The sequence below is a fragment of the Artibeus jamaicensis genome, unplaced genomic scaffold (genome assembly GCF_021234435.1).
Source record: "Artibeus jamaicensis isolate MK-2021 breed Jamaican fruit bat unplaced genomic scaffold, CSHL_Jam_final scaffold_847, whole genome shotgun sequence".
Classification (NCBI taxonomy): domain Eukaryota; kingdom Metazoa; phylum Chordata; class Mammalia; order Chiroptera; family Phyllostomidae; genus Artibeus; species Artibeus jamaicensis.
Window position 1 is genome coordinate 16158559 of NW_026522057.1, and position 27874 is coordinate 16186432.

At 46.0% G+C, this 27874-nt stretch overlaps 2 protein-coding genes across 3 annotated transcripts in view; one reads left to right on the top strand and one right to left on the bottom strand.

Annotated features, from left to right (window-relative positions):
• Positions 1-2398, bottom strand: part of MACO1 (macoilin 1) — a 59169-nt gene extending 56771 nt beyond the window's left edge. Inside the window, exons 1-2 of one of the 2 annotated variants that reach the window (XM_037135838.2) lie at positions 2343-2398; positions 1449-1701 (exon numbers count right to left, since the gene is read on the bottom strand). In XM_037135838.2, coding sequence (XP_036991733.2) covers positions 1449-1528 — 80 coding nt within the window. In that variant the 5' untranslated portion in view covers positions 1529-1701; positions 2343-2398. Of the gene's footprint in view, positions 1-1448; positions 1762-2342 lie in introns of those variants that run through there. The other variant, XM_037135837.2, reaches the window with a different exon arrangement.
• A 9900-nt stretch (positions 2399-12298) lies between these two features.
• RHCE (Rh blood group CcEe antigens) overlaps positions 12299-27874 on the top strand; it is a 34088-nt gene continuing 18512 nt past the window's right edge. The window contains exons 1-2 of the mRNA XM_037135977.2: positions 12299-12523; positions 21973-22162. Coding sequence (XP_036991872.2) covers positions 12337-12523; positions 21973-22162 — 377 coding nt within the window. The 5' untranslated portion in view covers positions 12299-12336. The remainder of the gene's footprint in view (positions 12524-21972; positions 22163-27874) is intronic.

The window sequence follows — 27874 nt, forward strand, 5'->3', positions numbered from 1 at the left end:
ACTTCTCCTGCATCCATGAAATCTATAGAAAAAAAACTGTTTTCCTTCAGTTTCAGTTAAAGTGGTCAGATTTGATGGATTCGGCATGGATTTTGGTCTGTTTTACTCACTGCTGTGCTCTCACTGGCTAGAAAGGGCCTGACCCGGTGTATATATTTGTTGAATGAATGAATTATTCTTATGATCTATGGCTCATTACACAAGACTATATTCAAGGACTTTTCACTTTGACTTCTTAATGCTTTTAAACTGGAAATAAAGAAACCCTCCGATGTTTTCAACAGCCAGCTGCTTGTGAAAAGCACTCATTCCATTCGTGTAAACAGTAGCATGTGCAAGGTGTACAGTTATGCTGGGACAACCAGGGTGTCATAAACTCCCTCACATATTTCCTCAAGTCCCACAGCTAAAAGAGCTAACCTGTAAAACAACATGAGGGCGCATTTAAACCTGTACTCACACGCTGAGAATTCTCCTTTGTAAACTAATTACTTTCTCCACTGAAATAATTTCTTTATCAAGGCAAGAACCATTTAGAATTAACATTCTGAGAAGAACCAGAAAATAACAGTCGTACACAAATTCTGCTCGGGGAAGCTGTGATTGTCACTAAGTTGTCCCATGAACCTGTTGTCCTTCTCCCCCCTCGGTGTACTGAATTCAGTTTCTACTAAAAGGGGCATTGCTTTTCTTTAGGAGGAAAAAAATGCGAATTGGAAGAAAACCCCTTTGGAAAGGTTCGAAGAAAACCATCCGCTCATAACTGTCAAGATAACGCTTGTTGACGAAATGATCATCAGCTTCTTTAGAGGCTGGAGTGGGGCCACAGGGCATGATTTGAGTGTATCGGCTTCAGCCCTCGGTGAAAGCTGATACACTCAAGTTTGAGATCCCAATAAGTAGAAGGTGAAAGAAGGGGCAACGTGGCCACTTGCCCGGTCTGCTGGAGGACTGAGGGGACACTGTATGCTCCCAACTTTGTCAACCTTTTTTCCCCCAATACATATGGTCCTCGAGCCTCTGGGCTCAGGCTGGTGATTCTCAAGCTAGAGCAAGGCTGTAGGGCCAGTGGAGGCCGGTTCACTCCCGGGATGGCCCTCGGGGTGAGCAATGCTGGCTGGGTGCACGGACAGTCAGGGGGCTCACTGCCCCTCCCCCCACCCCACCCCCAGCGGGGCCCTACGCTCCCAACCTCCCAACGGCGGCTCCGGCTCCGTGGCTCCTTCAGCCCTCGCCTGGACTGCCAAGCCGGTGGCCCTCGGCCACGCCCCATGCCCCCGGGGCGTACTCCTGGTGGGCTGGCTAGGGCCCCCAGTGCGGCGCTCCAAGGGAGAGCCCCCGGCGCAGCGTGCGGCCTAGTCGGGGTTACATAACGGGGCCGGGCCCCTCCGGAGCAGCCAGGGGCCGCGGGGTCCAGGACGGCGGAGGAGGGGAGCACTGCCGCTCACCTGCCGTAGATGCCCTCGGTGATCCGGTTCCGCTTTAGGGGGCGGCGGAGCTTACTGCAGTCCGCGTTCCGCCGCTTCATCCTCCCGCTGGGGGGCCGGGTACTGCCGCCGCAGCCGTCTCTCACCTCAGCCGCCGCCGGCCCGCCCCGCGTCAGGCCTGGACTCTACCCCTGGGGCCGGTCACAGAGACATGGAGCCAGCACCAGGGAGGAGGGGGGTGGGACGGGAAGGGGGCGTTCAGAGCCTCCTCCGCCTTCGGAAACAAAGAAATGACAATTCCGGGGCCGCCCGCCCCAGCACCAGCCAGCCACCTGCCCCGCCTACTAGGCTCCGACGGACGGCCCTTGGGACCAGTCGAAGACGCAGCTACGCCACTGCTGGCCAATCCCAGAGCCCATTGAGGCAAAACGGACTCTAGAACCCGCCTCTATGAAGGACAGAAAAATGCGCCAATCATTATGGTGTCTGGGCCGGTGCCTGGGCCTATCAGAAAAGATTTAAATAGAGGCTTATAAATAGGCCCTATAAATATAACATCCTATATTATTCCTTGTTGCGAAGTACACTTCATGATTATTGGAATGCGTTTCACTGTATTGTAACTCATACTGGAGCATATCATACTATTTTCATTGTAGTCTATCACTAGCACCAACGAGGCCTGGGTTTGCGGCATATGCTTATTCTGCGCTGACATGTGCTCCAGTCAGTCGAGCGTCATTATGTAAGGGGCTCGCAGCACCCTTCCCATCCAGGAGCCTCCGGGGTCAGCGGTGGGGACCTTCTCTGCGGATCCTTGACCTCTCCACCAGGCTGGCCGCTGCACCTCACATTGGGAGTATGAATGACAAAGCAACTCCCCCCCCACACACACAAACACACATACACACTCACACTACCGGCTTCCAGCGAGGTGATGACAGCGCGGCGGCCAATCCGAGGAAGCGTGGAGCGGGGCTATTGTGGTTCTGCCCCCTGGCCTTACGTCACAGGGGCGGAGCTGGGTGCGCGCGACGTTGTTCTGGGCTGTAGGTGTGGTGTGTGGGGCGGTGCAGCCCAGGTTCCACGTTCACAGGGCGGGCTAGGCAGCAGGCTCCGATGGCACCCCGCCTGCTGGACAAGGCAAGCATCGATGTAGGAGACGTGTGTGCCCCGGGGCTGCAAGGACCGAGGATTAGGCCGGAGGCTGCTTGGCTTCGGCCAGGCTCCTCGGAGGTGGAGAAACTAGGCCAGCGATCAGATCATTCTCACCTAACACTCCTAAAGCACCGCTTTTGTGCCAGGCACGGTATGGGGTGTTTTGCATCTGTTGTTCACTTGTTCCTCATTACTCCCCTGCAATATAGGCATGGCAAAATCATTACTAGAGAAGACAGCAAACTTATTTTTTTTAACAGAAAAAGAAGAGTATATGTCATTAAAGAAAACAGAAGAGGCAGGAAAGTCAATGGAGGGAAAAATCACCCATGTATCTCCTCACCCTAACACAACTACTATCCTGTTAGTATTCTGTATTTTTTTAATCTTCTTTTCTGTCTTCTCCCATGGATAATATTTCTAGTACTGTTGTTATTATTAAAGAGAACAGTGATAATACTAGACATTCATTTTTGTATTCTGTTCTTTAATATAGGCATTTTTAAGTGTTATTATGCCCCCTTCCTAAATATTTCTGATGTTTACAGAATTCCCTATTAAATGGCTGTGCCAACTTAACCACAAACAGTGAGACTGTTAGGTGGTCTTCCAGCACTTTTAAAATCCCAGGAAGTAGACTTCTGGCCAAGATGGAGGCATAAGTAGATACACTGTGACTCCTTCGCCAAAAGAAGGACAACAATTTAAAAACAAAAACAATGAGGACAGAAAATCAAACTGTATGGAAGTTCGACAACCAAGGAGTTGGAGAAGACACATCCATCCAGACCAGTAGGAAGGGCAGAGACAGGCAGCTGGGTGGAGAGGACTCCTGGCAAGGCAGCTGCTGGAGGACTGGCAAGGGCAAGGTGATGGCTGGTGGATGGGCAAGGCAGTGGATTGCAGACTGGGCAGTCCCACATTCAAGTGCAGATAAACCAGGAGGAACAACTGGGGAGTGAGACAGACCACCCAACCCAGGGTTCCAGCACAGGGAAATGAAGCCTTGAACCTCTGATTGAAAACACCTGTGGGATTTGCAGCAGGAGAAACTCCCATCCTCACAGGAGAGTTCATTGGAGAGACCCACAGGTCATAGAATATACACAAGCCCACCTACCCAGGAATCAGCACCAAAAGGGCTTAATTTGATTGTGGGTATGGGGAGGGAAGGGACTGAAAACCAGCAGAGAGTGGAGCAAGCATCACTGCTGCCTCTCGGACCCCTCCCCCACATATAGCATGACAATGCAGTGATGGGGTTGCCTGGTGAACACCTTAGGCTCCCTTCCTCACTACATAACGGGTGTGTCAAGACAAAAAAATGGCCCAAATGAAAGAACAGATCAAACCTCCAGAAAAAATACAACTAAGAGATGAAGAGATAGCCAACCTATCAGATGTACAGTTCAAAACACTGGTAATCAGGATGCTCACAGAATTGGTTCAATATAGTCACAAATTAGATGATAACATGAAGGCTATGCTAAGTGAAATAAAGGAAAATGTACAGGGAACCAACAGTGATGGGAAGGAAACCAGGTCTCAAATCAATGGTGTGGACCAGAAGGAAGAAAGAAACATTCAACCAGAACAGAATGAAGAAACAAGAATTCAAAAAAATGAGGAGAGGCTTAGGAAACTCTGGGACATCTTTAAATGTTCCAATATCTGAATCATAGGGGTGCCAAAAGGAGAAGAGGAAGAAAAATAAGTTGAAAACTTATTTGAACAAATAATGAAGGAGAATTTCCTCAATCTAGCAAAAGAAATAGACTTCGAGAAATTCCAGGAAGCTCAGAGAGTCCCAAAGAAGTTGGATCCAAGGAGGAACACACCAAGGCACATCATAATTATATTAGCTATGATTAAAGATAAGGAGAGAATCTTAAAAGCAGCAGGAGAAAAGGAGGCAGTTACCTATAGAGGAGTTCCCATAAGACTGTCAGCTGATTTCTCAAGAGACCTTGCAGGCAAAAAGGGGCTGGAAAGAAGTATTCCAAGTCATGAAAGGCAAGGACCTACGACCAAGATTGCTCTATCCAGCAAAGCTTTCATTTAGAATGGAAGGGCAGATAAAGTGCTTCCCAGATAAGGTTCAGTTAAAGGAGTTCATTATCACCAAGCCCTTATTATATGAAATGTTAAAGAGACTTAGAAAAAGATAAAAAATATGAACAGTAAAATGACAACAAAATCACAGTTATTAACAACCACACCTAAAACAGAAACAAAAACAAACTAAGCAAACAACTAGAACAGGAACAGAATCACAGAAATAGAGATCACATGGAGGGTTATCGGTGGGGAATTGGGAAGGGGAGAGGGGGGAAAGGTACGGAGAATAAGTAGCATAAATGGTAGGCAGAAAATAGACAGGGGGAGGGTAAGAATAGTATGGGAAATGTAGAAGCCAGAGAACTTATATGTATGACCCATGGACATGAACTAAAGCGGGGAGGAAATGTGTGTGGGTGGGGGTGTGCAGGGCAGAGGAGAATGAAGGAGAGAAAATGGGACAACCATAACAGCATAATCAATAAAATATATTTAAATAAATAAATAATAAAATAAAATTCCAGGAAGTAGATGGCATCTTATTTCGCCCTAGGATGGATAGACTTCTCCCTGCCCTGTGAACACTCCTTTAATCAATACCTACCCCACGGAGGAACTAGTAATTTATACCAAATGCATTGTCAACTGCTGTTACTTTATCCTGCTTACAAATCTTCAAGTATCCCTCGGTGCCTAAAAGATAAAACCCATTTTCTTTATTACAGCAGCAGAGCTGGTCACAGCAGGGCCCCACTCTCCTTTTCCAGGCCTACCCAGGCAAGCAAGCCTTATCTGTTCACTGTCCTCAAACCCACTACAACCTTGTCTTCACTCCTTCTCAACCTTGCTTTTACCGATCTCCATCAGTACTGCTCTTAATTTGTGATTTCTTTAGTGAGGCTTGTCCATCTGAAGAGCTTCTTGGAGACTGTATTCATACCTTGTAGAGATATAGTTTAGAAAAATGGCAAGAGTACCTGTTTCTTCAGACCAAGATTAAAATTCCAGCTGGGCCACTTACTAACTGGGGCAAATTACAGAATCTCTCAGAGCCTCTGTTTCCACTCAGGTGTGTTTTAAGGCTTCCAGGATAATGAACTTCAGGGCCAGACATTCAGTAGGCAACAGCAAGTAATTACTGTTAATAAGATACTTGTTTTTCATTCCTCACCTCTACTGTGGCATGTTGATAAAGTGGCACAGGATAACCAGGGATAAACTCAGCTCAAACTTTCACCAAGGCTGCCAGTCATTGTAAAAGGATCTGAAGGGCAAGCTCTGGATGGGTGTATTGTGAGATCCTGGCTCCAGACTCCACAGGGACCCCGTATCTGAAGAGCTTTCATCTCTATGACTTCAAGGTTCCAGATTATCTGAGCCAGAGACTGAGACGGCCAACTCCTTGAGGTTAGGGACAAACCTTGTGTTTTTCTTCCCACTCCCCTCTGTGTCCCTTTTGTCTAGGACAGTGCCTTGGCACACTGTGGAATGGACGGGTGAGAAATCCAGAGAAAAAATGGGAGAAGCACCAGGGGCATGTGCCAGCTTTCTGCAGTTCACACGTCTAGCCTACTGATGCGGACCCCAGGCCATGGGCTCCGTGTGTTGTGGCTGTGACAAACAAATCCACACAGACTACAGCAGTCCTGTGGAGAAAAAGGGATGGCATGGCTGCTCTCTAAGTAAGAGAGGGGGCCCTGACCCCTGCCTGGACAGGCTTTTGTTGCCTTTCTGGGTACATTGCATTGAGGATGGTCCTCATTTACTATGCACAGGTTCCCTGTAGGTGATTACCTTTTACAGATAACAAAGGAAAGAATGTTGCTAATTACATCAAAGAGAAGGATGTTTCAGATGCCAGGGGAAAAGTGGTTGAACTAGTTACACTCCATATTTGGGAGGTTTAGCTCAGACTTTAGGACGCCATTTTAAAGATATGCAGTGAGCATTTTCTGCCTCAATCCAGGGTGAGGGAGTTTTAGCAAAAGGCAAGCCTCAGAGCAGCCTAGATACAATGCAGGTCTGATTCCCCACAGGAGAACCTATCTGAGGGTTTGGCCCCTGTGTGCCGACCTTGCTCCCCGTCAGTCTTCCAAATCAGGGAACTGGGCTACATTCGCCATACCATGCAGACAAGTTCCCTATAGCCTACCAACAAATAGGTTCCTGACGAGGGCATTCCATGCTGTGACAGAAGTGTGGAGCAGCTGGGAGCTATTAGAGAGTGTGGCTAAGAATTACTGTGGGGCTTGGGGCTCTATGGGAGCAGAGAAAGGGTAGAGAGAATCTCAGGGTGATAGCCCAAGAAGATGCAATCTGGAGATACAGGTTCCAGTCCCAATTCAGATGCTGACTCACTGGGGTCCTTAGATGAGTCACCTGTCCATCCTGTCCAAGATCCCTCTGCTTCTAACCCTATGTTTTTAGAAGCAGGTCATGTCAGCTCCATTGTTTCTCAGATGAGAACAAACTGAGGCTCAGAGAAAACAAGGTCCTGCACTTGGTATGGTAGATGCATTTAGTTCAGGGCACAAGCTGAACCAGACCAAGCTATAGGTACATGCTCTGGTACCTGTAGGTGGCGGATGATAGATGCTGTTGATCTGGTGGTGATTGACTGGAGTGGAATGATGGGAGTGGCCTTCTTGCCAAAAGCCCAAGCACAGGTAACAGCAAGACTGCCCTCCTTCATTCCCTTCTCCCTCCTCTCGCCCTAGCTGGGCCCTCTCTTTTCCTGATCTATCCCAGCACAAGGGCCTTTGGCTCTACCCAAATGCCAGCCTCTTCTCTCTGAGCCCTGAAATGGCCCTTCAGGATACTAAGGGCACAGAACTGGGCTGAGATGAGGCTGGCCTGCTACAGAGTCCCCCCAGCTTCCCACACCTCCACCACCATCCAGAAACAAGAGGAGATCAGCAGTGACCCTTTCACAGATGAGTAAAACGGAAAAGGCAGCTCATTTACTCTCATTCAAAAGACTAAGGACCAGACAGGAATTCAGGTCTAGCCCTCCTCTTCCCCTAGGACTCCTGATGGGCAAAGGGTTGGGATTCGAACTTGAGCTTCAACTGAGCTCAGGATAGCCTAGGGAGACATCATCGCACCCTGATTTACAATAAGGAAATTGCATTCCCATCTCTTTCAGCAGTTTTGATCCCCTCAAGCCCACCACACAGGAGCTGGCCCAACTGCCTTAAGTTTTGTTCCTGTTCTATCCCCAGTGGCCACAGAAAAGTTCAGACATTGAGATGGCCACCTCTGATACATGTATCTGTATCCCCCAGAGAACCCTGCTAATGGACGATATTCTTTGTAGTGTTTAGAACAGAAACCAGATAGAAATCACACAGGTATCTAACAAAAGGGGCTGGCCTAACAAGTGATCACACATTCTCACCATGGAAGTCAGCGTAGCGTAGAGAGTGATAACACCTAGCGTTCGCTGTGCGGTCACTGCTCCAAGTCCTGTATGCATTTTGATGTCATTCTCACAATAACCCCATGAAGCAGAGATTGTTACTGGTGCAGTATTACAGATGAGAAAATGGAGGCACAGAGCAGTGAAGTCATTTACCCAAGGTCACACAGTAAGTGTGATAGAGCTGGGGTTCAAACCCAGGAAGTCTGATGTCAGAGCCTGTGCTCTTAGCCCGTGTGCTACAGTGCTGTGGAAAGAGTTTCCTGGCTTGGAAACTGCTTACGACCTACTGTTCATGAAAAAGCAAGCTACCAAACAGGGATGCTATATAATCCCATTTTTGTAGGGACAAAAATTAATTCACATGAATCAAAAAACTTCTCAAAGGATAGGTACCTAAAGAAGTAGAGCTGGTTTTTTGAGATGGTGAAATGGTGGATGTTGTACGCATGCCTGCATTTTCAGTTTTCTATAGTAAACACACTGAGCTTGTGCAATAATAACTATGAACATTTATGGAACATTTTCTACACATCTGACACTTTACGTGAACTACCTCATCTAATCTTCACAAGCACCCTACGAGACTGACACTGATTTCCTCCACTTTACAAATGAAGAAACAGAGAAAGTGATCATCTTACCCACAATCATGCAGCAGAGGTAGGATCTGAACCCAGGCTGCCTGACCCTAAAGCTCGTGTTTGTTAAATGAAGGAATCATTGACTTAGCCACACTTGAACCAAAGTGTGCCCAGAGCAGTATCATACCCTTGGTGTGGACAAGCTTTCGTGAGGGACAATGGAGGGACCATTTATCTATGCCCTTGGTCATCACCCATGACTGAGTTTTACCGTGTCTTACACATGTGAGGAGGGTGTGGTGGTTATTCTCACAGAGTTCTGTTTTTACGTAAAATGCATGATTACATGTGAAAGCCGCAAGTTTCTCTAACTTGATTCATCACACCTGGCCACTGAGACCTGGAAGCTGCTGTCATAACTACACTCGCTCACCTTCATTTCTATAACACAGGTGCCAAGCATGCTACATCTTCTTACATTCACGAGTATAATAATCCTGTGGAGAAACAGAGGAGCTCATCTCATTTGACTCATAAGGAAATTGAGACTGCGAGTGGCTTAGTAAATGACAGGCAGAACTGTAACACCGTTAACGGCACAAGCCGTGGTGTCCGATGAATGTGGGTTGGGTCCTAGCTCTTCCATGTGCTTGCTGTGTGACTTTGGGTGTTCACGTCCTCTCTCTGAGCAGCGCTTTCCCCACCTGTAAAACAAAAGCAATGATGCCTATACTCACAGGCTTGAGGGAGAAATTAAGTGAAATAATGTATGCAAAAGCCTTGGTCCAGTGCTTGGCATTCCAGAAATGGCAGCTCTTATTCCTTCACCAAGTACTTATTAATCACCTACTGTGGACTGAGCACCAGGTACTGAAGATAAAACAGTCAGAAGTCCCTGTTCTCCTGGTGATATCCGCTGGGAGGACCATTTCAGGCAGAGGGAGTAGCAGGTACACAGTGTTCTTTTCCCAGGGTCGTGTGATGAAAATTTTCAAACATACACAAAAAACATTGAAAGACTTGTTCAGTGAAGTCATTCACCTCCCACCTGGGCACAACAAATAACATTTAACTATATGTGTTTGATGACATAGCTGCTCTAAATCCCACGTGCCTTTTTTCCCGGGTGATCTGCCGACAACCTGAAAGTGTTGTCAGAAAACAGGGGCCTTTTGCAAGAGTCAGAGGGAAAGAGAGAAAACTCCCCTTTGAACAAATCTGCTGGAAGAGGCCAAATGCATAGGGGATTGGGAATCTCCCTTAGTAACGAAATCTCTGTTCAGCAAGCAGCTTGGCCCTCTTGTCAAGCTGCCAGGCCCTCACTGAGGATCAGGATGCACAGGGGTTTGGGGTGCCGTGGAACCAGCTGCCATTCACACTGAGTTTGTCAGCTGGTAAATACAACCATCTGGAGGTGGCAGGCACAGGAGCTGCTGGTGACTGGAAATCTTATGTTCATCTGGCTGAACTGTAAGTAAGGGATGCCTGGTGCCCCTTAGGTAGGTCTGGCTGCCTGCTTTACAAGCTGCTGGTACAGGACCCAGGCCAGCAGGGTCACATTCACTTTTCCCCCCACACAGGGGTACCCTACTCTTTAGGGCACCCAGTTTATAAAAGATGCTGATGGCCAGAAAAAGGCCAGAAATCAGAACCGAGTGATCATGAAGGGGATGGAGCCTAGGAGTCGGGGCGCCTGCTCCCTTATTTACCGTCGAGGTGGCAGAGGGCTCAGAATCCTACATCCCTAGACTTTTAGAATTGGGAGAAGACTTAGAAGTTATCTGGGATAGAGTCAATTGGCTAAACATCCTAGTGCACAAGTCAGACTGCCTGGGATTAAATCCCTGCTCTACTACTTACCGGCCCTGTAAACCTGGGCAAGTCACTTCATCTTTCTGCACCTCAGGTTCCTCATTTTCAGCGTAAGACTAATAGTTCCCATCTCACAGTTCATGACTGAGTTCACACATGTTAAGTGCCTAGCAATGGTAAACACTTAGTAAATGCAGCTCCTGAAAACATCTGAAACAAAAGTAACCAGCATTAGTGGTTTGCAGGCACATTTCCCCCCTGGGCATGCACTAACATGTTGCTTTATTCTTATTTTACAAAAGTGGAAATACATCATACGCACTGTTCTGTAACCTGCTTTTTCACCAAATAGAATACCCTCTGTGCCACTTTTGATAAGCCTTGAAAAACATTTTCCTCTGGATTTTCCCACATATGTTCAGAACCATCGTATTGGTGGCAAGGTGTGCGCCTGTTGCTTACTTAACCAGTCTCCTATTATTGGATATTTAGGTTATTCTCAATTTTTCTCTGCCTGTAAATAAAGCTGCACTGTGCAAGAAGTGCGTGAGGCCAATGGACTGCATGACCTTCTGGGTCTTAGTTTCTTCATCTGAATACAAAATGACAATATTATATTGGGTGATTAAAGTCTGCTGCCATCCACCTATGAATCGCTTCCCAGATATCTCTGACAAGTAACCATCAGCTTCTTCTTGTATTCCTGTAGTGACAAGGTGCCCACTACCTCATGAGCAGTCTCTTTCATTGGGCAGCTGTAATGGTCAATGAAGGTCCACTCATGACAGGACAACATCTGCCTCCCGGCAGCTCCTATCCTAGCTTATTCTCTGGGGCCCCACAAATGCAGTCTATACTGGCCAGTGGCTGGGGCCAGTGTAAAAGGTAAGAAAACCTTCCCCCCTCCCTCTCTCTCCTTCTCTTCCTCCTTTCCTGATGCTTGTTATATAAGCATCAGTCAGACCTCTTGCCGTGGCATGGGTGCCATAGGAGTAATTGGCTGCATGGTCAGAGTTAGAAAGCAGGTAGCCTAAATCCCATTTCAAGGGATGTCCTGCACTGTGAGCTGGTGATGCCGAGGCCAGTGGCCCTCCTGCATGCCGTATGGTGCTCACACCCCAAGCAGAGTCCTGGACTGCTCTGTGAGGAGGTGACCAGAGATGGGGACAGTGTTAGCCTAGGACTGAATCAGGAGCCCCGCCAGGTTTTTATTAGAGCTGGATCCAAGGCTCCTTTCTTTTCTCCCACTTACTCTTAAGAGATTTAGAAACAAGTAGATTTAAGTACAGATTCAAATACATATGTCAGCTATGTAACTCTGAGGAGTTAGTTCTCCACAGGGCCTGTCTCTATCCTCCCCAGAGCTTAGTATTACACTTTGCTTTCATGCATTCATTCATTCATTCTCATTTAATACATCCTTATTAAGAGCTCACTGGATGTTGACATGTGGTAAGGTTTTAAAGAGAAATTTTGCGAATCCAAAGCCTCCTCTGAGACTCAGTTTACTCATTTGTAAAACAGGAGCTGTGATCCATTCTCTGCCTTTCTTGGAGGAATATGGTGAGGGTAAACTAAAGGAATGAACTTAGGTTTGGGTGCCGGGTGAATGGATGCCTTCTTTTAAGCTGAGTACAATGCCTGCCCTCTAGTAGGAATGTAACAACCTCTTGTCGAATGAATAAGTAAATGAATGATCGATTGAAGGAATGAATGAATGTTGGAATACATATATTGCTTCCCCCTCGCTGTCATAGTCCCTCTGCTCCTGTGTTAACTCCATAGACAGGCCAGCAGAGCCAGCCTTGCAGCCTGAGATAAGGCCTTTGGCGGGTGTCTCCCCATCACTCCCTCCAGTAGGTGTGAGGACAGAGGGGCAATGCCTGGTGCGGGTGGAACCATGCACCGAGACGTACATGGAATGGGCTCTAAGTACCCAAGGTCTATGCGGGGCTGCCTGCCCCCATGGACCTTAACCCTGGAGGTGGCTTTCATTCTCATCTTCTTCTTTTTCACCGAATATGACAACAATCCCAAGGATCACAGGACCGTGGGGACTGAACAAGGTGAGTGCCCAGAGGAGAGGGGGTCACAGAGGCGGGCAGGGGCAGGGGCAAAGGAGGTCTGTGGTCTTCCAGGAGCCTAAATGTTCCTTTCCATGAAGTCTCCAAGGAAAGGGGTTCTCTCATCTTCTTCCACAGATTGCAAAAAGACGTAGCCAACAATGTAGGCTTTCTTTTAGGACCAGTGCAGACATCACTTCTTCTACGAAGCCTTCCTTGATTTGTCAGGGCAGAGTGAGGAGTCTCCATTTCTGTGTTCTCAGAATTCCCCTTTGCCAAATAGTCTTCATAATTCTCTGCTTCCCCCAACTTCTCTCTCCTTAGTGGCAAGGAATTTCACATGGTCCGTTTTTTTGTTTTTGTTATCTGGTTTGAGTCTCTCTTGCTCATTTCTGTACCAACCTCCTTTTAGAGGCTTCAGTCTATTGCCCCTCCCCCACCCCCAGGCCTCTTCTCACTGGGAAGCTTGAAGGGTCTGCATTCTGCCCTCCAGAGCCATAAGCTGTAACTGAAGGGGAGTGTGGGACGGCTGGTAATTTATATGCGGCTAAAAATATTCAGACAGTGATGACAGCAATAGCAAGTAAGACAGATGTCCACAGTGGTATGGCTTTTGCTTTTTACAAAACTTGAGATAAGTTTTCAAACGTCTCAGTGGGCAATATGTTGTTCATGATAATGGACAGTCCTCCTTGAGCCACATTGCTGAGATAAAGCTGATGCTTGAGTTTGGTTGAGTACTTGCTTGTTCCTTAGTGATGCTGACTGACAGCTGGAAGCAAAGGAAAGGCACTCGTGGGCCCTCAGCAGTGGAAAGTAGAACTTAGGGAGGGAAACCCATTCTCTCCCAAACCCTTAGGGAGGGAATGACTCAGTGGTCTGGCCCTGTGGAGCCCTTGTAGACAGGCAAGGCCTGGGCACAATTCTCATTCATTTCCACTTACTTTAACTCTTTTTAATCCAATACAGTGTGATTCAGTGCATTCATTCATTCATTCATTCAATCCAATACAGTGTGATTCAGTGCATTCATTCATTCATTCATTCAACCCTGTATCACAACTAGTGTGTGATCCAGACACATGCTAATTAGGGCTGATATTTAATGAGCTCTTACTGTATACCAGGCACTATTCTAAATGCTTTCACCGAACCCTCACAATAACCCCATGAGATTGGTACTATTAAGATGTTTTTCCTATGAAGAAATCAGGCACGTGGATGTTAAATAATTTGCCCAACGTCACTCGGCTAGCAAAAGCACAGCAATTTAAATTTAGGCAGCCTGGTTTAGGTCTCATACACTTGGCCATTATGTTTCATGGCCCGATTTTACAATGATGTAGAGTCACTTGTCATATACCCAGCAATTGTTGGGGCCGGTATTCCAACTCTGTTGATTGGCCCCGGGTCTAAGTCCTTCACTCCTGTGCTGTGCAGCTACCACAGATATAAAGTGTCCTCAGACACTCACTCCATGTGGAAGCGCAGAGGAGGGCCCACAACCCACGCAGGAAGGTGACTACCGAGTCAGGTCTTGGAGATTCAGTAGGAGTTGATCATGTGAGAACAGAAGGTCAAGAGCACAGCAGGAACCACTGCAAGTGCACTCACTAGAGTGGACCAGATGGGGGTTTGACAATGCAGTGTTGTTGGAACATTAGGAGTCGGCAAGGCATGGTAAGCCCATTGGGTTCAGTAACGAATTCAACCCTCCTTCTGCTGACCTAAGAGGACATAATGAGTTTGGGTTTGGGTGATGAAGAAGACCGTCCCCAGGCTGGCATAGGGGTTGGGAGACAGGGCATGACTGACTCCAGGGGGGACACCAGTGTGGTGGCTTCAGGCTTTTCAGACTGTCCACTGATGTGGACCCTGGCCCACAGGGTCCATGTGTTGTGGCTGCAATGAACAAATTCACACGGACTGCAGAAGTCCTGTGGAGAAAAGGGATGGCATGGCCACTCTCAGAGAGAGAGGGCCCGGACCCCTGCCTGGACAGGCTTTTGTTGCTTTTCTGGGTACATTACATTGCAGATGGTCCTCATTAACTATGCACAGGTTCCCTGTAGGCAATTACCTTTTACAGATAACAAAGGAAAGAATGTTGCTAATTCCTTCAAAGAGAAGGATGTTTTAGATGCAAGGGGGAAAAGTGGTTGAACTGGTTACACTCCATACTTGGGCGGTTTAAGCACAGACTCTAGGAAGCCATTTTAAAGATATGCAGTAGACATTTTCTGCCTCAATTCAGGGTGAGGGAGTTTTAGCAAAAACAAACCTCAAAGCAGCCTAGGTACAATGGAGGCCTGACTCCCCACGGGAACGCCTATCCATGGGTGTGGGTCCTGTGTGCCGACCTTGCTCCCCACTGACCTTTTTGAGTAGGAGCTGGGCTGCATCCCCCATACCACACAGATAGGTTCCCTATAGTCTATGCCATTTTCTAGTACACACCAGATTCGTCATGGTACATGAATATATTTTGTACATAATACGTACATTAAAATTAGAAAATTTCAAAGGTCAAAGTGAAATATATTTTCTAACTATTGATCAGGAGGATGTCAGTCTCAAGGTAAGGTCCAGTGTTACCATTACTGATAGTGGATGGAAATTCATTTCTCAGAGTCTTCTCAATAACTTCAAATTATGTTGATTGACTTCTTGCTAGCTGATTATACTGACATTTGTTTAAAACCTTGAATGTGACTGACAAAAAATTCATACAAGGGTAAGTATTGCAAAAAGTTGTTTAAGCCACTAGTTCATTTTGTGAAGGTCAGTTAGTTAAAACTAGGTAATTTAATCTGCTGATCCACTTCATCTAATCTAGTCCATGTAAACTACAATAAATTATTTAAACAAACCAATTCTAAAAAAGATATTTTGGAGCCCTGGCTAATGTAGCTCAGTGGATTGAACACGAGCCTGGGAACCAAAAGGTCAGTGGTTCAATTCCCAGTCAGGGCACATGCCTGAGTTGCAGGCTGGGTCCCTGATAGGAGGCACATGAGAGGTAACCACACATTGGTGTTTCTCTCCCTCTCTTTCTCCTTCCCTTCCTCTCTCTCTAAGGGTAATTAAAATCTTTAAAAAAATGAAAAAGACATTTTGGAGACAATCAGGGAATTAATCTAGCATAAATATTACATGATATACAGGAATTACTGTTAGTTTTGTTGGATGTGATAATAGCATAGTGGGTTTTCTTTAAGCCCCTATTTGTTAGAGAAACATTGAAATGGAATAATGTCTGGGGCCTATTTTATGCCGAAAGAAAGAATGAAAGAAAAGTGAAAAGAAGAGAACAAGGGGAGAAGAATAATGAAAATAGGGCTGAATCTCCATGGCAACCATTAACGCTGGGAATGGGCTGCATGAGGTCCCCACACTACTCTCTCTGTTTGTGCATATGCTGGAAATTTTCCATAATAAAAAGTTAAATTTTTTTTTAAACCTGCAATTAGTTGCAACCTGATGAATATGGAGAAAACGCGTATCGACCCCTTCCCAGGGTTCCAATATTCCCTCAGGACACCTGCCAAAGCTAGGACAGCTTCCAAACTATCTGACATTCTGCATAAGAGGAGGCTTCTGGGTTAATATAAATATTAAATATTTGCAGTGTTGCAAACTTCACCAAGTGCTTTTAGAGGTAAAATAGCATAGATCGGTGGTTCTCAAAGTGTGGCCCCCTAGACCAGCAGCCCCTGGGAACTGGCTAGAAGAACAGGTTTCCAGGTTCTAGTCCATACCCACTGCTCAGGAACACCAGAGGTGGGGCCCAGCACTCTGTTTTACCAACCTCCTGAAGCGATTCTAATGCGCATGAAGTTTTGAGAACTACTGGAGTTAGACTGGTTCACATCTTGCCTCTGCCTCTTCTTAGCTGTGAGACCTTGAGCAAATTACTCAACCTCTCTCTGCCTCCATTTCAACCTCTGTGGCATGACAGTTCTTACTTCATCGAGCTGTTGAAAGGACCAAAATAATTAACACATATAAAGTCTGATAAGAGTATTAGCTTTTATTATCAGCAGAGTTTCATTTTTAATTTTTTTAAATAAAAATAAATAAAACTAGAAGTATTAATATCCCCTTCAGCAGTCTGTATGGATTGTCCGGAGCATCTTCTGGAGTGTGTGTTCTCTACTCTGATGACCACTGGTCTGGATAACCTGCGATGAGGCCAAATGGGCAGGAGGAGTAAAGGAGAAGCAAAGAGTTGGATTTAAGAGATAAAATCAACTGTGCTTGGTGAAAATGAAGTTGTCAAAGATGGCTTCAGATGTGTGGTTTGGCAAATGGAGATGCCAGTTCATGAAAGGAGAGGCACAGGAAAGGGCAGACTGTGGGATAAGTGAACCATGATATGTTTATTGTGTGCTTGGGGTTGAGGTGCCTCTGAGATACTGAAGAAAAGCAGAGTGTATCAATTATCTATTGCTACATAACAAACCATCCCCAAACTCGGTGGCTTAACATTGCAACAATGTAATTTGCTCAGGATCATGATTCTGTGGTTCAGCACTTTGGGCTGGGCTCAGCAATATGGTTCTTCTGTTGGTTTCACCTGAGGTCACTCATACATGTCCAGCCTGGAGATCTGACTGGGGCAGACAGCCTCAGATGGTCTCATTCACATGTCTGGCAGCTACCAGACCTCTTCACATGGCAGCAGAGGGCAAGCCCCAATGCGCAGGTGCTTTTCAAGTCTCTGTTTGTGTTATGTTTACTAATATGTTTACTAATGTCCCATTGGCCAAAGCAAATCACAAGGCCCAATCCAGGTGGGAGGTGCTGCATTGAAAGGCATGAGTCATTGTGGGAATTACCATAAAAATCTGTCACACAGAGCCTACTGTAAGGCTGCCAAATTGGGGACAAGCCTGGGCCCTGCACTATGACTACCACCCAGTTCTCCCCTGTGTTCCTCAGAAGCTGGAAGGAGATCTACCAAAAGACAACAGGAGCTTTGCCAGTGACTCAAGAATACCATCAAATTCTGGTGCCTTCCACATCTTAGCTTTAGCTTTCCTCTGATTGGGAAATCTCTTTCTCTCTACCCAGGCTGCTGCAGGGGTGAGGGTAGGAGTAGAGGGTGTGGCGAGGGGAAGGCAGCACGAGGCTCCATGGACAGGTCCCAGTCTGGGCCTGCTGAGGTCTTCCCAGTCAGCAGAGGAAAGCACAATGTGGAGGTGAAGCCCAGAGTCTGAGGGCAGAAGGTGGTCCTGGCTTCAGAGGTGATGGTGCTGATGTGTCCACAGGCCAGAAGGAGGGGCAAGGGTATGCAGGAATTCAGAGCTAGAATCGCTGGGGCCTCCAGGCCAGAGGCAGGCCAGGGAGAGGGGAGGGCAGGCACAGTCTTGCCCAAAGTCACACAGCTAACAAGTCGCCAGCATAGGACAACAGCTGCCAGCACTCACCATGCACCCAGCGCTAGGTTCAGTGATGTGCATGAGCCAGTGAGCTCAGGGCTCCCAGCAATCCTCTGAGTAGGTTCTGATCTTGCAGATTAGGAAGCTGGGGCGCAGAGGTAGAGCCAAGCTGTGAACTCTAACAAGCTCACTCAGACACCTCACCCTTCACCATCACACTATACATGCTGCACGGAGAGGTAGGATGGTGTGGGGGTGATAGCCGAGTGGTCAGGATTCAGATCTCCCACCACCATTTGCTAGCTGTGTGACCTGGGTCGGTTAGTAGACCAGAGGGGTGTGCAGCATCTCTCTGTCCCTCCCTTCACCCATCTGTACAGAGGGGATAATAAAAAGCACTTACGGCACAAGGTTGTTGCAGGTTAAGCCTGTCAGGTGCTTGGAACAAAAGAGCCTGATATGTGGAGGGCACCATATATATGTCTGCTATTACAGTGATGGTGATTATTGCCTCATCTCACGCTGCTGGACTCCCAGGTTAAATTTCTTTTTCCAAGTCAGACTGCAAAATTCTCCTCCAGGGCCCATTAAATGGGGCCCTGGACCATGTCCATTCCTTGTCACTCTTGGACACCTTAGAGTCATGAGCTTATCAAACCAGCAGCTGATGTGGGTGTAACACAGGCTCTGAGAGATGGCGGCCGACATCAATAGGGGTGCCCAGAGCTGGGGGACCCAGCCCTGCAGTGCGGTCCAGGCAGGGAGACATGGGAGGAGCAGGTGTGGACCCAGCACCCTGGGAGGCTGGGAGAGGACAGGGGGTAAAAGAAGAAGGGACCCAAAATAAAAACATTATTTACTGACCAGTGTGGGGTGAATGGGCTCTGTCAAAAGCTCCCAGAAATTGCCACCCTAATTTCATCCCCCTGGCTGAGGGACAGTGTGGGGCCTTGGGGAGGAAGACCCAAAGCTCCTGTACCTGGCAGGGGTGGCAGCTGTGCCTGATGAAGCCCCCAGCCAAGGTCCTGTGAGTTTCTCATCTTAGTGCCCCACCTCTGCACTCATCCTGGTGACCCCCCTCTCCTCACCCACTGATAGCCTCCTCTGAATATTCCAGAATGTTGAGGTCCTTAGACAGTACCACACCCAACTCCCATGCATTACAGATAGGAAAACTGAGGCCCAAAGAGGGCAAAGGACTTGCCTAAGGTCTCTTAGCCAGGCGAGGGCAAATAAGAGCAAGAGATGGCCTAGCCTGGTGGAAGGGCACTGTACCAGGAATTCAGAGCTTGGCTTTGCCACTGGCATGCTGTGTGGCCTTGAGGAATTCACAGGCTCTTGCTGGTCCCCTTCTATAAAATGGGAGGAAGATGGAAGGGTGTCCCTATTCATGAAGTCTTCAGGAACTCTGAACCCTATGCCTATAGTGTTGCTGTGAAACGGCAAGTGTGTTTGTTTGAACAGCAGCATTTAATAAAAGACCGACTTCGAATATCTAAAGTGGGGTGTGCAGTGTCCAACTGGCCGCAGGCCTCACCACTCCCAAGTAGAATCCCACCCTTCACACACCTGGTTTTCTGCTTGGCTCCTGTAGGAGTCCGAGCCACCCCGAGAGGAAGCCCTGGGCAAAACGCGCCCTGCCCCCCTCGGGCCCAACCCCATTCCTAGGAGGATGCAAGCCGGAAACCGAGACACTGCCTGCACCCTTCTCCTCCCTCTTGCCAGAGAAGAAGATACAGGAAGTTGAATCCTCCTGAACGCCCCCTTCTCAGCCACTCCCCAAGTCCCCAGACCCCATGGAGGTCCTCAGAGGTCTCCTACATCCCCGCGTTGTTAGATTAGGAACATCAACAAGCACCCAAGCTCCAGGTGCAAGACCTTAGGTGTGTGTGTTTTTCAATGAAAATTAATTCAAATGTAAGTTGAGGGGGCTTTTTGAGACTTTGGAGACCCATGGAGACCAGGGGAGTTCTCATGGCCGTGATGGTGACGGTGGTGGTGAGGAAATAGCTTCTACTCACCGAGCGTCCTCCGAGTGCCAGGCGCTCAAACAAACATTACTGCCTTCACATCACCCAGCGCCCTCTGGGGGGGGATGATTGCCCTTAATTAACTGATGAGGAAGGTCAGCAACCTACAAGGCCACATGGCTGTGAAGTAGAAACCTATAAACTGCCATTTTTATAGGCAAAAAATGGTCAAATGTTGGCAGTTTAACGTGGGTTAACCTAATGGGGACGGATAGAGCTAGAATCAGTCAGAACTGTCTGAACTCAGGGCCCATGCTTTCTTTCTGGTCTCTTTTTAAAGGTGTTTACTGTCTACAACAGGTTGTAGCAAATTTAAACACTGCAAATTTTTTACAAAATAAAACTCTCCCAAACCAGATACAATATCCGTTAGGGCAAAAAATTCCTTCAAGATCTCTCTCCAGACATTTTTACACATGTAAAAATAGTTGGTGTTTGTTGACAAAATAGCCTTTACTATTCAGAGTGATTCTGTGCACTATACCATTGGATTCTGCCAAACCATACAAGGTTATTTTTCCCATTTCACAGATGTGAAGACTAACAGGGTGGATAAACCCTAGCTCTAGCAGCCTGGGCAAGTTCCTTAGCTCCTCTGGGCCTCAGTTTTCCTATCTGTCAAATTGTAACAATAACAGCATCCACCTTGCAGGTCATTGTGAGAACTGAACGAGATGGTTTATGTAAAATTATTAAAATAGTGTTGGTACCAGATAAACACTGATAAACACTTAATAAATATTGGGTGTCATTGCTCAGAGATGCTAAAGAGTCAGATAAAGATGTCAGAGCTGGACAGTGGCAGAGCCCTGATTTAACCCAAGCTTGCCTGGTGCTAGAGACCAAGCTGCTAACCATTTTTCAAGCCTGGATTTAAATCAAAGCATCCACCCCTTTTCTCTTGCAGGACGTCTCTCTAACATTAGGTAAGTCTCCCGTATTCACCTGACACAGTGGCCCCCGTGCTGGGTCTGAGTACGGGAAGGTGTGGGTCATCCAGGTGGTCCTGGCATTTACTGCTGGCCCACCAGGTCCGACTCAGCAGGTGGCAAAGGGACATGGCTGTTTTCTGCAAATATAATTTGGTTCTTGCCAACAGAACCTCTGGCCCTGCTTCTCCTCCCTCTTTCCCACATGACCTGGGCCAAGCCACTGGCCTCTATGGCCTTATTTCCTCATGCTTGTGACCAGGAGGTTGAACCTGATCCCCAACAGCAGAAGTAATTACCTGTACCGAGTGTCAGCTGCATGCCAGCCATGGGCCCTGATGCGCCACACTTGCTCACATCATTATGTTTAATCATAACAATAATTGCTACATTTCCTGAGCACTATTGATGGGCCGGGCAGGCCCTGCCTTTATGCTTAACCAGTTTAGCTCATCTAATCCCTCCTTCGGCCCTGCATGGCACGAACCCTCCATTATTCAGATGAGAAAACTGAGGCTCAAAGAGGTGAAGTAACTTGACCAAGCTCTCACAAATGATCTTTAACATCCCTTCCAGCTGCCATTCTGTAAAACTCCAATTTCACATGACCCTTTACCTCAGCAATTTGCAACTGGTGTGCCACAGGACTTTCAAAACAAGCAACACCTGACTGTTGAGTGAGGGGCACGATCTCTTTTCCCTCAGGGGCATCACACTCATTTTCACCGGGAGCCAGATCAGCCTCCCAGTTGCCTTCAAAGGGCCAGATGTAATTTTAGGACGGCATAAAGGTGACTACTCCAGAACAGTTAAGCGAGAGCTCAGTGCTGCCACCAGGTAGAAACAAGGTCGGGCTTTGTGTTTGCCACCTGTGCCTTAGATTGTCCATTAAAAAAAAATGACAACAGCCAACACAACAATAGCCATTCAGTGTGAATGTATCAAAATTATACCTATTTTTTGGTCAGGTCAGCCCAAAAATGTATATTTTGGTGTGCTGCAGAATTTTAGTAATTAATTTGTGTGCCATGAGATGAAAAAGGTTGAAAGCCTTTCTTCCGACATCTCCCTTGTCTGCTTCTCTTCCTCCTGCTCAATGTCACCTCCCGCAGGCTTCCTCCAGGATGTCACCATCATGGCGGCCCTCGGCCTGGGCTTCCTCACCTCGTCTCTGCGGAGATTCCGCTGGAGCAGCGTGGCCTTCAACTTCCTCATGCTGGCCCTCGGGGTGCAGTGGGCGGTGCTGGTGGATGGCTTCCTGGACCAGCACACCCCTGGGAAAGTGGTCATCGAACTGTCCAGGTACCTGGCAGTGGGATCGCAATTGGGTCCTTGAGAGTATGGGGCCCGAGACGGTGGGTTCTAGAAAGGACAGAGTGACCCCTTCTCTTTCTAGCATCAAAAGCGTGCAGTGTTCTGCCCTGGCTGGTGTAGCTCAGTGGATTGAGCGCCGGCCTGCTAATCCAAAGGATCGTGGTTCGATTCCCAGTCAGGGCACATGCTTGAGTTGCAGGCCAGTTCCCAGCAGGAGATGTAATGAGAGGCAACCACACACTGGTATTTCTCTCCCTCTCCCCTTCCCTTCCTCTCTAAAGATAGATAAATAATAATAATAAAAACATGCAATATTTAGGACATACAAATTACTCATTGTTTATCTGAAATTCTAATTTAACTGGGCATCATATACTTTATCTGACGACTCCAGACCTACAGCTCTCCCTAAGTCCTCCCTTTATTACTGAATATGATTTTGTAAACTTACCCAATCAATATGGGTTCAAAGGAAAATGAATGGAGATAAGGCAGAAAGAAAAATCTCAAGAGACTGTCTACACTCAGCTAGACAGTCTCTTAAAAACAAAGTACTCTTAGTTCTCAAATGCTGATTGACAAGAAATAGCTGTGTCTTCACTTTTGTTAAATTTATTTTGATCCATTTAGATGTATTTATATGAAGTTCTAAGAACCAGCAAAATTAGCCCATGTTACTAGAAGTCAGAATAATAGTTATCTGGGGAAGGCAGTGGTTACTAGTTAGGAAGGAGCACAAAAGAACCTTATGGATGTAGTAAATGTTCTCTGTTACCTTGGGTAATGGTTTATACAAGGGTATATATATATCTATCAAGCTGGATGCTCAAAAGAAAAGTATTAGCTAGTACTTGACAGGAGGAACTAGGTAAAACTTTTTCCTTAAATCTTTTTTGTTTCTTTTAAGTGACCCTGAATCCCTGTCCTTCCCAGATGATTGTAAATGCCATTTTAGGTATCTTGTAGAACCTGTCACCTCTCAAGCTCACTCTGTCCTCCCCTTGTAGACCCTGCTAAACCCCTGGGCACTGCCATTGAACATGGCAGTGCCATTGAACACTGCCATGAGCTAGCCACTGCCCTAGACACTGTGCCAGGTACTTGACAAACTATTCTGTGTAACGCGTCCAGTAGGGGTCTAACCTGGTGTACAGGCAAGGCTCAGGGAGCATAAGGCTCTTGCCTAGGGTCACATAACTAAGTAGTGACATGGCTTTAGCTTTAATTATCTTCCAGCACAATCTAAGTAGTCATGACATTAAACCGTCTGGTTAGTTCCCTACTGACCCTGAAAAAAAAAACTCTCCACTTTTTTTCTTCTAAATCATTTTAGAGCAAATCCCCATGGGGATCCAATAGCCTCAGTATCGACGTGGGAAGTGATAATAGAAGGGAGTTCTGGGGGAATTCTGACAGTGGTGGCCCTGGTCTAGTGTCCCTGCAGCCTGGGCATAAGGTCACATAAGCCGTCAGCCTTGTGTTCCTCTGTCTACAGGCATCTGTGGGCTGCTCCCTTCTTCTGTGGTTCTGCCTGTGGGGACCTGTTTGTTCTTGCCTCAATCTAGAAAGATGAGGAAAGGTCATCTGCAGCCTGACTGACCTCCCTGCCCCACCTCTGGCTGGCTGGATCCTCCCAACCATGACCCCTGCTGAGAGTGGCATCACAGATTTGAAGGATGGGTTCCTTCCTGACCTTTCCAGCTGGACTGGGCTGCTGGGTGGTGCTCAGGCCCGCCACCCAGATGGGGACTCTCCCTCTCCCTCAGCCTCACCCACTCAGTGCAGTCTGACTGGGCGCTGGATTGGTTCTGCCTGAGTCACCCATGACCAGTTCCTTCAGGGCAGGGGCCGGTCTTATTCAACTTTGTCCTGTGTTTTCCTCACATAGTAAGGAATCCTAAATAATTCCTGGTTCCTGTGAGACTCCTTTCCTTGCCCTTTGCCCTCTGATCTTCCCTCTGAAGTTCTGAGCCAGGACTATACTTTGACAGCAAACAATGGGGACGCTGTGTTTGGACTTCCAGAGCACAGCGAGGTTTGAACCTCACATTCGCATTAGCTAGCTGTGTGGGCATTGCCAAAAAAGTCTCCTCTTCTAGTCTCAGTGTCCTCTTCTGTAAAATGGAGGCACTGAATGGTACCCTAGCGCCATTTATAGATGGTCACTTGGGGGACTAAAATCTAAACAAGAAAATCCTAGCCACAGTAATCAGACAAGAAAAAGAAATAAAAGGCATCCAAATTGGAAAGGAAGAAGTAAAGCTGTCATTATTTGCAGATGACATAATACTATATAGAGAGAAACCTAAAAATTCCACCAAGAAACTATTAGAACTAATAAATAAATTCAGTAAAGTAGCAAGATATGAAATTAATTAATATACAGAAACTGGTATCTTTTTTTGTATAATAAACTATCAGAAAGAGAAATTAAGAAAAAATTTACAACTGCACCAAAAAATAAATTAAAGTACCTAGGAACAAATTTAACCAAAGAGGTAAAAAACCTGTACTTGGGAAATTAAAAGACACTAAAGGAAGAAATTGAAGAAGATACAAATAAGTGAAAACATATACTGTGCTCATGGATTGGAAAAATTAACATCATTAAAATGTCCACACTACCCAGAACAATCTATAGATTCAATTCAATCCCTATCAAAATACCAATGACATTTTTCACAGAACCAGAAAAAAATAATATTAAAATTTATATGGAACCACAAAAGACCCAAACAGCCACAGAAATCTTGAGAAAGAAGAAAAAGTTGGAGGAATCACACCATCTGACAGCAAACTATACTTCAAGGTTATGTGATGTGGACTCTGGCCCACGAGGTCTGTGCATTGTGGCTGCAACAAACAAATTCACACAGACTACAGCAGTCCTGTGGAGAAAAAGGGACAGATGGCATGGCCGCTCTCTAAGTAAGAGAGAGGGCCCCGACCCCTGCCTGGACAAGCTTTTGTTGCTTTTCTGGGTACATTACAGAGGATGGTCCTCATTTACTATGCACAGGTTCCCTGTAGGTGATTACCTTTTACAGATAACAAAGGAAAGAATGTTGCTAATTCTTTCAAAGAGAAGGATGTTGCAGATACAAGGGGAAAAGTGGTCAAACTGGTTACACTTCAAATTTGGGAGGTTTAGCTCAGACTTTAGGACGCCATTTTAAAGATATGCAGTGAGCATTTTCTGCCTCAATCCAGGGTGAGGAAGTTTTATCAAAAGCAAGCCTCACAGCAACCTAGGTGTAATGCAAGCCTGATTCCCCGCGGGAAAACCTATCCTTGAGCGTGGGTCCTGTGTGCCAACCTTGTAACCCATTAGTTTTCCAAATCAGGGGCTGGGTTACATTCCCCATGCCATGCTCAACAGTTCCCTATAGTTATGGTAATTAAAACAGCATGGTACTGGCATAAAAACAAACACATAGATCAGTGAACAGAATAAAGAGCCTGGAAATAAACCCATGCCTATATGTTCAATTAATATATGACAAAAGAGGCAAGGATATACAATGAGGTAAAGACAGTCTATTCAATAAGTGGTATTGGAAAAATTGGACAAAAAATGTGCAAAAAAAAAAAAAGAAAGAAACTAGACCATGTTCTTCTACCATGTACAAGTATAAACTCAAAATGGATTGAGAACTTAAATGTTAGACCTGAAACCATAAAATTCCTAGAAGAAAACATAAGCATTAAAATCTCTGACATTGTTCTTAGTAATTTTTTTCTGATATATCTCCTCAGGCAAGGAAAATAAAAGTAAAAATAAATAAGTAAAATTATATCAAACTAAAAAGTTTTGCACAGCAAGGAAACCATCAACAAAACAAAAAGACAACCTACTGAATGGGAGAATATATATATCAATAATACATCCAATAAAGGGTTGACATCAAACATTTATAAAGAACTCATGCAACTCAACACCAAAAAGTAATCCAACTAAGAATAAGCACCCCTGGCTGGTGTGGCTCAGTGGATTGAGCCAACCCGTGAACCAAAGGGTCATTGGTTCGACTCCCAGTCAGGGCACATGCCTGGGTTGTGGGCCAGGTTCCCAGTAGGAGGTGTGTGAGAGGCAACCACACACTGATGTTTCTCTCCCTCTTTTTTCCCCTCCTTTCCCCTTTCTCTAAAAATAAACAAAATCTTTTAAAATAAAAAAAGAAATAAAAAGACTTAAATAGACATTTCTCCAAAAAGCACATACAGATGGCCAATAGACATGTGAAAAGATGCTCAACATCACTAATCATCGGAGAAATGAAAGTTAAAACCACAGTAAGATATCCCCTCACACCTGTCAGAATGGCTATCGTCAATAAATCAACAAACAAGTGTTGGTGAGAGTGAGGAAAGTTTCTCACGCGTTGTTTGCAGGATTGCAAATTGGTACGGCCACTATGTAAAACAGTAGGGAGCTTCCTCAAAAAATTAAGAACAGAACTGCCTTATGACCCAGCAATTCCACTTCTGGGTATATATCTGGAGAAATCCAAAACCCTAATTTGAAAATATTTGTCTGCACCCCTATGTTCATTGCCACATTATTCGCAAAGCTAAGACTGGTGGCAGGCCAAATGCCCATCAACAGACAAGTGAATAAAGATGTGGTTCACATATACAATGAAATATTACTTAATCATAAAATTAAAATCTTGCCATTTGCAAAAACATAGATGTACCTATAGGGTATTATATTAAGTAGAATATGTCCAAGAGAGAAAGATGAATACCATATGATTTCAGTTGTATGTGGAATCTAAAGAACAAAATAGCCCTGGCTGGTATGGCTCAGTGGATTGAGTGCTGGCCTACCAACTGAAAGGTCACTGGTTCAATTCCCAGTCAGGGCATGTACCTGGGTTGCAGGCCAGGTCTCCAGCTAGGAGCATGCAGGAGGTGACCACTCAATATTTCTCTCACACATTGATGTTTCTCTCCCTTTTTTTCTCCCTCCCTCCCCTCTTTCTAAAAATAGGTAAATAAAACATTTTTAAAAATATAAAAAGAGCAAAATAGAGCCCTGGCTGGTGTAGCTCAGTGGATTAAGCGTGGGCCTACGAACCACACGATCGCGGTTCGATTCCCAGTCAGGGCACATGCCTAGGTTGCAGGTCGGTTCCCTGCAGGCCAGTTCCCAGCAGGGGATGCACAAAAGGCAACCATACATTGATGTTTCTCTCCCTCTCTCCTTCCCCCCTTCCCCGCTAAAGATAAATAAATAAAATCTTTAAAAAAAAAAAGAGCAAAATAAATGAGCAAACAAAACAGAAACAGACTCATAGATACAGAGAAAAAAACTGATCGTACCAGATGGGAGGTGGGTTGAGAGGCCGGGTGGAAAGGGTAAGGAAATTAAGACGTACTAATGGGTAGTCATATAGTCACGGGGATGTAAAATGCAGCACAGGGAAGACAGTCAATAACATTGTAATAACTACATACGGTGCCAGGTAGATGCTGGAATTAGGAGGGGGTCACCTCATAAATTATATAAATATCTAGTCACTGTGCTGTACAACTGCAACTAATAGAAAATAATATTAAATGTCAACTGTCATTGAAAAAAATTTAAATGAGGTGCTGTGGTTGCAAGCCTGTTATACATGGTGCTCAATACACTATTGTCATGTTCTTAAATTCCTTTCTTCATACCAACTCTCCAAATTCTGGTATATTTTACAT